At 40.8% G+C, this 11518-nt stretch overlaps 1 protein-coding gene and 1 long non-coding RNA gene across 3 annotated transcripts in view; one reads left to right on the top strand and one right to left on the bottom strand.

Moving 5' to 3' along the window:
- The first annotated feature begins 368 nt into the window (after positions 1–368).
- LOC103349318 (uncharacterized) lies at positions 369–6639 on the top strand. Its single transcript, XR_517529.4, has 2 exons — positions 369–5617; positions 5990–6639. It is a non-coding gene; the product is annotated as an uncharacterized lncRNA (long non-coding RNA).
- A 615-nt stretch (positions 6640–7254) lies between these two features.
- The window catches only part of B4GALT6 (beta-1,4-galactosyltransferase 6), a 68069-nt gene continuing 63805 nt past the window's right edge, over positions 7255–11518 (bottom strand). For both annotated transcript variants that reach the window (XM_002713488.5, XM_070050354.1), the window contains exons 7-9: positions 9172–9294; positions 8821–8922; positions 7255–8132 (exon numbers count right to left, since the gene is read on the bottom strand). In XM_002713488.5, the coding sequence (XP_002713534.1) occupies positions 7985–8132; positions 8821–8922; positions 9172–9294 (373 nt within the window). In that variant the 3' untranslated portion in view covers positions 7255–7984. The remainder of the gene's footprint in view (positions 8133–8820; positions 8923–9171; positions 9295–11518) is intronic.

Raw genomic sequence — 11518 nt, 5'->3', positions numbered from 1 at the left:
CCCAGGCACCCTAACAGATTCCATCTGAGCCTGGTTCTTAAGATTTATTTTATGTGTTTGAAAGGCTGAGTTAGAGAGCAAGAGAGACTGAGATCTTCTGTCCACTGGTTCACTCCCCAAATGGCCACAATGGTTAGAGCTGGGGCATGCTGAAGCAAGGAGCCTGGAACTCCATCCTGGTTCACTTGTAGATGGCAGGTGACCAGATACATGACTCATCTTCTGCTTTCCCGGGCACATTAGCAGGGAGCTGGATTGAAAGTGGAGCAGCCAGGGGCCGGTGCTGTGGCATAGCAGGTAAAGCCACTGCCTGTGGTGCCAGCATACCATATGGGTACTGGTTTGAGTCCTGGCTGCTCCATTTTCAATCCAGCTCCCTGCTAATGTGCCTGGGAAAGAAGTGGAAGATGGTCCAAGTGCTTGGGCTCCAGCACCCACATGCAAGAGCTGGAAGAAGCTCCTGGCTTCAGATTAGTTCAGCTCTAGCCATTGCAGCCATTTGGGGAGTGAACCACCGGATGGAAGACCGACGGACCTCTCCCTCTCCTCCCCCTCCCCCTCCCCGCCTCTGCCTCTCTGTAATTCTTCCTTTCAAATAAATCTTAAAAAAAAAAAAAAAAAGGTGGAGCAGCCAGACTTAAATTGGTGCTCATATGAGATGACAGCTTTGCAGGCACTGGCTTAACCTTCTGGCCACAGTGCAGCCTGCTTTTTAAATTTATTTTCATTTATTTGCAAGGAGAGGCAGATTTTTCATCTGCTGGTTTATTCCCCAAACGCCTACAACAGCCAGGGCTGAGCTAACACAAAGCCAGGATCCTAGCACTCAATCCAGGTCTGCCACATGGGTGGCAGGGACCCAAGCACTTGAGCCCTGAGGGTATGTACTAGCAGGAAGCTTGAGTGGAAGCAGAATAACACTTCAAGCAGGCACTCCAACATGGGATACAGGAGTCCCACATGGTGACTTACCCACTGTATCGGATGCCAGCACAGTGTGTGCCTATTTTAGCCTTATGTTGTGGTTGTCAAACTTTACTCACCAGAACCCCCAGAAGGTATGCATAACTACACTTTGCTTGGCTACACCTGGAGTGTCCAATTCCACTGGCCTAGCTACAGATTCCCTGGAGATACTGCTTCTACTCACCCAAGAACCACACTTTGAGAACCTGGATCAAGGTCTAAATATTTGAAAATCCTCATGAGTGTCTGCTAGCTGCAAGCCTACATTCATATGTAGTCAACCTTGGCTGCATTTTAGAGCCACTTAGGAATATTTTGAAGACTACCCGAGACAGACCAATGAAGTCAACTCTCTGGAGGGTGCTATCCAATGTAGCTATGGTTTAGGAACTTTGCACAAGTGATTCTGACTTCAACTAGCATGAAGACCCACTGACCTGAGCAGCACCCAGTGAACAGTTCTCAAAGGCTAAGTATCTCCTAAGTCACTGGACAGAGAATGACGCAGGTGATTTCCAGGACGTTGTTCCAGACAGTTCACAGTTCCTCCAATCCTGAAGCTGTACCCTCTGAGAGTCTATATTTTGTTGCCTTAGAGAAAAGTAATTTTGAAAAACTGAATCCATACTCTACAGGAAATCCATACTGCTGGAGGAAAAAAAAATTTCATTTAACCAAGGTTTACTGAACTCTTTGGAGAGCCAAGGAAAGATGAAATATTTTTCATCTTTCATTTTTTTCATCATCACTTATTAGTGGTTCTTGTCCTTAGACATTTCACTCCAGTAGGGCTATAGGCTTTTTTTTTTTTTTTTTAAAAAAATTATTTGAAAGAGTGACAGAAACATAGAATGGAGGGAGGGATCTTCAATGGCTGGTTTACTCCCCAAATGGCTGCAATGACCTGCGTTAGGCCCAGCCAGAGCAGGAGAGGCAGCTGTTTCCCACGTTTGGCAGGGTCCCTGAGCACTCAGGCCGTCATCCTCTCCTTTCCCAGGCACGTTAGCAGAGAGCTGGATGTGAAGGAGGGGCAGCCGCTACTCAAACCTGTTACCCATGTGGGATGCTGGCACCGCAAGTGGTGACTTTTTTTTAATTAAGAATTCTTTTTTAAAATATTTATTTGAAAGGCAGAGTTAGAGACAGAGGCAAACGAGGGAGAGAGAAGTCTGTCTTCCATCTGCTGGTTTACAACCCAATGGCCACAATGGCCGAAACTGGGCCAATCTGAAACCAGGAGCTTCTTCTGGGTCTCCCACGTGGGTGCAAGGGCCCAAGCACTGGGGCCATCCTTTACTGCTTTGCCAGGCCACAGCAGAGAGCTGGATCAAAGTGGAGCAGCCGGGACTCCAACCGGTGCCCCATATGGAAGGCTAGCATTGCAGCTTTACCCACTATGTCACAGCCCCAGCCCCAGCCCCAGCCCCAAGCAGTGGCTTAACTAGCTTGCACTGTAACACCAGCTCCAGAGCTGTTTTTTTGTTTAAAGTGTGAATACACTTATCAATAGCACATCATTTTGATCAAGCTAGTCAAAACTAATTTTAATGAGACCAAAAGCTTTTCTAAAGGAGAACAGAGTGTGCCTACTAGCAATCATTTAAGAAACACCATCTGCGGGGTGTGGCACAGTGGGTAAAGCCTCCTGCAGTTGCCGGCATCCCATATGGATGCATTTGAGTCCCAGCTGCTCTACTGCCAATCCAGCTCCCTACTAAAGCACCTAGGAAAGCAATGGAGGAAGACCCGAGTGCTTGGGCCCCTGCACCCACATGGGAGACCCTGATGAAATGCCTGGCTTCAACCTGGTTCGGCCCTGGTCTATGGCAGCCATCTAGAGTGACGCAATGGATGGAAGATCTCCTCCACTCTATATATAATAACTCTTTAAAATAAATCTTAAAAACAGACACCATCTGCATCAAGTAGAATAAGGGATTAGAATAAGGGATCATCTTTATGGATGACCCTTTACAAGACTTTTGCTCATTTTTCTATCACATTTCCAAGTCGGTGCTAAGATATTCAGAGGACAAAAGGGGTCGGTCCCCTTTAGAAACCTTTACCAAGCCTCGGCAGGGGCAGGCACAGCCTGGTACAAGTAAAGCAGGAATACTTGGCTGGCCTTATCCCCAGACAACGGGGGAGCCACTGAAAGGTTTTAAGCAATATTTCAAAAGATAAAATTTCTTGGCCACTGTGGAGGGATTCAAAGGTGTAACCTTGCAGTAAGAAAACAGGAGAGGGGGCAGAGTTGTGGTACCGAGGGTTAAGCCGCCAATTGTAATCCCAGCATCCCATGCTGAAGCACCTGCCAGCCTCTGTTTTAGCTTGGCCCAACCCCCAGCCATTGTTGCCATTTGGAGAGTGAACCAGCAGATCTGTCTCCTTCCCTGTCACTGCCTTTGAAATAAATCTTAAAGGGGGGAGGGGTGGTCCATGTAGTTGTGGGAATGAAAGACCAGAGGGACTAGAGGATGAATGAGAACTAAGGAGTTTTAGACTATGCAGAGAAGAGGGGGAATGATGCAGATTTATACTTTGAGTCACAAAGTGGTTGGGGAAAGGATGATGACTAGGTTTTGATGGGGAATATGATAAATTTGGCTAAGATGATGGCTTTAAGTTCCTGTAAAACAGAGGGGCAGGGTGATCAATAAATGGTTAATACAGATGAAGAACTAAGAATAATCCTGAGTTAGAGATGGGGGTTTGGGAGTCCCCTATGTATACCTAAGGGGTTCATGTGGCTAAAACTTTGTAAGTATGAGATCACCTGCTGCATCTGGCTACTTAAATAGAACTTAGTTAATAAAATTGTTTCTTACTCGTGCTAGTCACAGTTCAAGGGCTTGAGGGCCAGTGACAAATCGCTAGGGACTTCTATACTGGGCGAGCAGATTTCAAACATTCTCATCACTGCAGAACATTTTATCAGACTGTTGCACAGCGGCTATAGAAAGTCCTGATCAAAAAAGGCCAGAAGGCAGAGGCAAGACCCCCGGAGGATACTGAGGACGGGTGAGGCGGCCAACCCAAAAGCCAAGGGAGATGGAGGAGGCAGGGACTCGGGCACTGGGACATGTAAGTTGTCCACCTGTGATTGAGAGGTTACTGGATATGTCCCAAGAGGTCACACTGTTCATAAAAACTAGTAATATTTGAGAATTCATTACACAAACTAGTCAATAAAAGTTATGGTCTCACAATAGGCTCTGGATTTTTTTGAGATTTCATTGTTTGCCTTAAAGATCTTCAATACTACTTGATGCCTGAAAACACGAAATGAGCTGACCATAACACTACAGCTGAGTCTGGGGGTTGTGCAGTGAGAACAAAACTTGTACCTAAATGAACTCGGAGAGAATGTGAAATACTCATCATGGGAGAACAAGTTGTAACGATGCAAAATCTCTCCGCAAAAGGCATGTGGTGATCTCTCAATGTGTCCCCTTATGCTTATGTGGCAACCCTAGTGTCACTCAAAATGAGGGTACTTCAAAAAATTTGTGGAAAGTTTCATACAAAAATTTCTGAAATCCACATGTTTTCCTTATACATATTTTCCATAACTTTGTGATGATCCCTGTATTCACGAACAGTTCACTTTAAGAAACAACAAAAACTCAGGTAACTGAAAGTTCCTGAGAGAAAATAATTACATCTTCACACAAAGTCTTTACAACATTATATTTCATAAAAGACAATGATAAAAAAGTACAAACATCTCCATGAGAAGCAAAACAAAAAAATGAGAGTACAAGAAATTACTAGCATTTATTTCAGTGCATTTATGTAGAAGCCTCTCATTTAATAAATAAAATCTTAAGTACACTTCTTTCTGAAACGCTATGACCACTGTCGTTATCTCAATTGGCATATTTGCAAATCCAAGGCAATAAATCTAGAGTACTACTTATTGGAAAAGTACACAAAGAAACTGACAGACAAGCAAAGGTCAAATAAAGTGACACAAATCCGCTTTCACTTGTAGGAAGCCTCCAAAAGGAGACACTGTATTGGATATTTTCCCATTTTGTACTAAAATGAGTATCTTGACTGGGAAAGATGGTTTTAATACAGTTTTGTGTTTATATAATAAGGTGAATATTTCTTACTAACCACCTCTTTATAAAATGCAAACTTAGTTATCATTAAGTTCTAGAATTAAATCCAAAGTCCCAAATGACTACCACCACTGTGAACTAGATACACCTTACAGCTGATGTGTGCACTTCTCCCCTTTTTTCTAACAGACCCACCAATCATCATTTCACTAGCTGAAAGGCACTAAATAATCTTGTTCCTAATACCACAGGGACCTAATAGCTCCAAGTCAACAAATAATGGTTTCTTGACTTTGACACGGAGAAATTTATCAAGTTATCAGAGGATGTCTTCATAATTGCAGAAGGGCTTTACTTGCTTGACTTTGAGAAATGAAGTTATATTTTCCAATAGTCATACCTAGCACTGTACCTGACAGAGGAGATGATCAATACATCATCATAAATAAACCCAGCAAGCGTACCATAATGATGGTTTGCACTTATAATGCAAATGCATTTGTTAATCTTTATGGGATAGATTTATTGTCATACAATGAAGATAACTGGGTAAAGCTCTGTCACTCTTATGGAAACACATAAAGGTCACTGTTCAGGCCGGCGCCGTGGCTCAATAGGCTAATCCTCCACCTTGCGGCGCCGGCACACCGGGTTCTAGTCCCGGTCAGGGCGCCGGATTCTGTCCCGGTTGCCCCTCTTCCAGGCCAGCTCTCTGCTATGGCCAGGGAGTGCAGTGGAGGATGGCCCAGGTGCTTGGGCCCTGCACCCCATGGGAGACCAGGAAAAGCACCTGGCTCCTGGCTCCTGCCATCGGATCAGCGCGGTGCGCCGGCTGCAGCGGCGGCCATTGGAGGGTGAACCAACGGCAAAGGAAGACCTTTCTCTCTGTCTCTCTCTCTCACTGTCCACTCTGCCTGTCAAAAATAAAAAAAAAAAAAAATAAAAAAAAAATAAAGGTCACTGTTCATAAGCAAAAATTTCAAGTTTGCACTTAAAAAGCAAAAATAAAAACCACACTGGCGAGGTGGTTTTCACAGGATGATACTCTATTTGAAACTGAGAAAAGAAACAATATTGATGTCCCGTTCTTAAAAATTAGTCAGATTTTCCCCCCAACAAGTAGATACTCCTAGTGCTGAGTTCTCCTAAAACTGTAAAATGTATATTAAAATGAAAACAATACCATAAGTGGACAGCTCCATATGAAATGAGAGAACTTACTCCCTAACACAATTCAGAAAGAATCCTGATTTCCCCACCATTGAAATCTTAAGTTTTATTGGGCTAATGATGCTCCACTCTCCCTACTCTGTTGTTAGTGGCCCACAAATGTTAACATTCCTGATTTTTTCCATCCAATTAAAGAACTACATTGGTGATGAGACAGAAAATGAACAAATTAAATGCAAATAACTTCATTTTCAAAAAGTTTGATTTTTTTCATTACTTCAACTTTGAAAATTTTTGAAGTATTTCTAATAAGTATGGAAAAATTCTGTTTGGTACATTAACAGAGAAGCTATCGGTTTTCTCAAAGTATAGGAATTTCAATTATTTTATTTGGTTTGTGGTCGTTTTTATTAACAGAATTACCATAGAAAATAAATTAAGCCTAGAACATGAGATAAATAACCATATTTCTGTGAAATGTCCATGAGGCAAATGTTATCCAAACATCTTAGATTTCTATGATTCATTATTGCTGAAGAGTCACCTCAGACAAATTTTAATTGTGTGACATCTTAATACTTCTGATAACTATACTTGATATCAAGTAGTAAGACTTGTTTTCAGATGTGTTATATTAATGTGTTTAACTAATGTATTTAAAAGTGAAAAAATATATAATTTGAATGAAACTGACTGTGAAAGGGTCCCTTCCAAAAGTGAAATTCTGTAAATCGATAAACTTAAAATGTTTTATTACTAGGCATTTGTCATAAAAATATAACATTTAATTTCTTATCTAATAGAATATTTGTATATTATACGTACTATTGGGTTTTCCCTAGCTTATTCTTTTGAAAGAAAAATATTTTGGCTCTCCTGAACTGAAAATCATGAAAATGTTGTTCACTATGAATTGTTAAAAAAAAAAAAGTATATAAACATATGACCTTGGGGACATTTGAGGCACAAAATCCCTGACATGACAGCAGAGGTACATGAGACACTTAACACACACAGGTCCTTTCTTCATGTCACATGACAACTTGTAAGATTTTCTTGGTAATACTCATGCAATATGCATAAATGATATGGTTGTGATTCAGCAAAATCTGATGAGATTGCAAGCAAGGAAAAAATTAGGTAATCCTGGTAGGAAGGAAAGCTTCAAGTCCTTTCCTTCTTCCCCTTGAAAGCCCTAAGAAAGCGTGCCTTCTTCCACATGAGGCAGAAGGGCTAAAGCTCAAAACTAGGATAACAGTTGACATATTAATTGGCCATCAATTCCTGACAGCTCCTTCATTTCACACAAGGGTTAACCTTTGTTTAGTGACATAAATTTCATGTGTTTTCATGCAATTAAAAAACATCTATAAAAGTCCAATAAAGGCATAACCAATTACATGCAAACTGCGACACATCTTATTTTCAACAATTTGAACACGTTAATTTATATCACATATGTACAAAATGTTTAAACGGAAATAAAAGCATTCTCTTAAATTATAGATTTTAGTATAAAAATTTTCTTGTAGGGAGCGCTCAACTTCCAATCTCAAGCAAAGGCTTCTGGTTTTTGCAGTGCTCGCCGTGGGGGGTGCACCCCTAGGAGGGAGGGGAGGGAGAAGGTGACCACAGCAGGTCCAGGCTGTAAACACTGAGGACTGGGCTCTTTCCGGAGAACAGGGCACCGCCACATCCAGCCGCCAGCCTCCATCCTCCATTCAGAGTCCACTGCAGGTTTACAGTCAGCATTGTAGTCTGTCTGGCCCTGGGGGCTACTTTTAATAGTCTTCTATTGGAGCTAACTCTGGCATGAGGTTTACAGATATATTCGTATACAATCTATCAACCAGAATTTTTGGTGAATATATTAAATTGTTCAGCCCATCGATGTACTGACGCTCTTTAGAATACCTTAGTAATTTATACCTATAGTGTTAGAGGAAAGAAAGAATAAAACATGTTCAAACAGAATATTGATGAGGAATACATTCCATGTCAACTTAAAATGTAATCATTTAAAACTCTTACCATTTTTGGTTTTTGTTCATAATTAAAAATCTCTAAACCATGATTCCAAATTATCATTTTTACTAGTCAAAATATACCACATGAAGAAAAGTCACTTTGCATTCTTAGACCTCCCTAAGAAACTAAATGTGTTGTTTATATGAGGAAAACACTTTCGGGGCCGGCAACTGTGGCATAGCAAATAAAGTCACTATCTGTGATGCCAGCAACCCTTATGGGCATGGGTTCCAGTCCCAGCTGCTCCACTTCCAATCTAGCTCCCTGCTAATCACCTGGGAAAAGCAGTGGAAGATGGCCCCAAGTGCTTGGGCCCCTACACCCAACTGAGAGACTGGGATGAAGGATGAAGCTCCTGGCTTCAGTCTGGCCCAGCAGGCAAATGACTGTGCTCTGACTTAAAGAATCTTTAACAACATTTTTTCAAATAATTTACTGAATTCTTTGCAATGTGGATGTATATGGGTATCTCTTCAGAATGAGGACAAAAGTGCTTTCCTTCCATAAAAAAGTTCCCTTCAAATTTTATGGTGCAGTTTTTTACTTTGCACATATTAAATATCATTGAAACCTTGGAATCTAAACTTACCGTCCTAAAAATTGGACTTCCCCTCGATGGTGATGAGGAATAGACTTGTACTTTCCCAAGTCTCCCTCTGGTCGGGTTACATTATATCCAGCATAGTGAACTCTACAATATAATATATGGAAATGAAAATACAAAGAAATAAAATCTCACCAAAAATGGATGTTGAGTTAAATTTTAAAATGTAAAAGAATGCCCAAATATGTATGCTGTCAATTTCAGAAGCCACTCAATGGACAAAACAGGATTTAGAAACGTCAAATTTTCCATGCTTTCATGGAATACACAAGAATGATTTACCTACCAGAATGAAACTTACAGAAATTCTATTAAGCAGTTTATACCCTAACATACCTGTTCCAAAGATCGTCATCTTCTCCTCCCCATCCCCAGAAGGCATTAGGGAAACCATTGATCTTTCTAAACTGTTCCACTGTCAGTCCACTTACACCACCAAAAAACTCTTTGTATGGAAGACTGAAAGAAAGCAGACACATCAAGCTAAACACGAAACCAGGCACTGCCTTAATGCAACCAAGTTTTCAATCTTTCATGTACTTTACAAGTCTACCTCCCTGTTTTCTGTATAAACACATTATGTAGTATTTTGTAAAATGTAAACTATACCAAGAAACAATATCTTTATATTCCAAAGAAACAAAGCAAAACATTTGTAGTAGAAATTTATTTAAGGGATAACTTGTCTGACTTGACTGTCAAGGAACAGTTTTGTTTTTTTTTTAACCATGTTGAGTAAAGAGTTTGACAAATAGTATAATCATGCATATAAATTCAACCAAAGATGGATCTCAAAAAAATAGTGGGAATAAGGGAGGAGAAAGATTGTACCTGTAAAGCTGTATACATGCCTACAGACTCCTGTCTAAGGATACAGTTTAAAAATTTGCCATGGGACTCCAAATTGCATTAAGCTGGGTGGTAAAAATGCCATTTTGTGTTACAGTAAACATATAGATAGGATTAAGTGTTAAAGTGATATCAATAGGATCAAGTGTCTGGTAATAATAAAGATAGGATTAAAAAGGGAGAATGTTCCAACATGGGAAGCAGTCCACACAGCAGACTCAGAATGACAATAGCTTTAAGTAGCACTCTAACCTCAGAATCAGCCCTTAAGGTATTCTGGTCTGGTCTGGCTGAAAAGCCCACGAGAGCATTTCAGGCACGGAAAGTCAACATGCTGTGGCAAAAAATGTTCTACATGAAGGATCTCTGTGAGTGAGACACCAGTGGAAACATGGGGCCATCAAAGAAGGATGTATCTTCCTCTAAAGGGAGGGAAAGAACTTTCACTTCACTTATGGCCTTATCTAAATACTAATGGAGATTGTGGATTCAAAAGACTTCCATAGCTCATGTCAAGAGCCTCAGGTGTTCACTGACCTTATGAGTGTTAATTGTTAAATTAACAACAGGAGTCACTGTGCACTAATTTCCCATTCAGGACCTCTGCCCTTAATGAGTTGTATTAATAGAGTTAACTGTAAAATTTGTTCTCGGTTTGTGTATATGTGCACATGTTGTTGAAATCTTTAGTTAGTATAGAGTTGGTCTTCTGTGTACAAAGTTAATTGAAAATGAATCTTAATGGAGAATGAGACTGGGAAGGCAAGAGGGAGGTGGAGGGGTGAGTATGGGTAAGAGGGTGGGTATGATGGGAAAAATAACTATGTTCCTGAAGTTGTACTTATGAAATCTGTATTCATTCAACAAAAGGTTTCTTTGGGGAAAAAAAAATTCAGTGCTTTAAAAGACTGAAATTACACAGTATTTTCACAACTGTAAGTGAACTTGATTAAATACAGCATTAACTGTCAATGCAATGTTAACTGTTGCTAAAATTTTACTATATAAAAGCAAATCTAGCATTTAATTTTGAAATAACTAGCTGCTTATTCATATATTCAGAAGATACTTAATATTTAAAAATACCTTCAGTGCAGTAATGTTTAGAAAAATAATTTAACTTCGAAATAACTTCTTAAATTTGAATTTTGTTTCTTATTCTTCCCTAAATTCATACTCCAAGGAATTTGCCAAACCATGCAATGTTTTTAAACTACATTTTTAATCCTACAGATTGGTTTCCTGACATAAAGGCAGCATCCCCTGACCTGCATTCCTGAAGAAATTACTGCGGCCTAGAAGGTGCTGCTAGGGAGTGGCGTGCCACAGCCACTGTAGGGGTGAAGCCAATGTGCAGCACCAGCATCCAAAGTGTTGCACGTTAAGGAGGGGCACACGCCTCACATTGTCAAGGGGGGAAGAAATGCTGTCTGCCCACCAGAACTTGAGTTGGCTGAGGAACCAGATGGAGTTGGGGTTGTAGGAGAAAGCCTGGGCTGGGACCAAGAGTGCTAACAGTGCCCCAGGACAGTAACAGCAACCTGGAGCCTAAAGGCTGCATCCTCTCCAGGGTGTCGACATCCTGAGGCTCCTGTCTGGGAGCTTAGTGTTCTTCTAACACAACACGGGACCTGCAGTGTTCTGGACAGGGTTCTTTGCCACACCAGGTGGATTATTCTTGCTCAGGCCAGCAAGTCATCACCCAAGAATGAATAAATGAGTGTATGTGACATATGTAAGTCAGCAAGCATATCCATTCCACTTGCTGTTCTGCTTAAGTTTGCACAATATACAGAATGGCAAACGCTGAGATAAAATGAACGCACAATGAACT

The sequence above is a fragment of the Oryctolagus cuniculus genome, chromosome 10 (genome assembly GCF_964237555.1).
Source record: "Oryctolagus cuniculus chromosome 10, mOryCun1.1, whole genome shotgun sequence".
Classification (NCBI taxonomy): domain Eukaryota; kingdom Metazoa; phylum Chordata; class Mammalia; order Lagomorpha; family Leporidae; genus Oryctolagus; species Oryctolagus cuniculus.
This window is presented reverse-complemented; position numbering and strand designations above follow the sequence as displayed.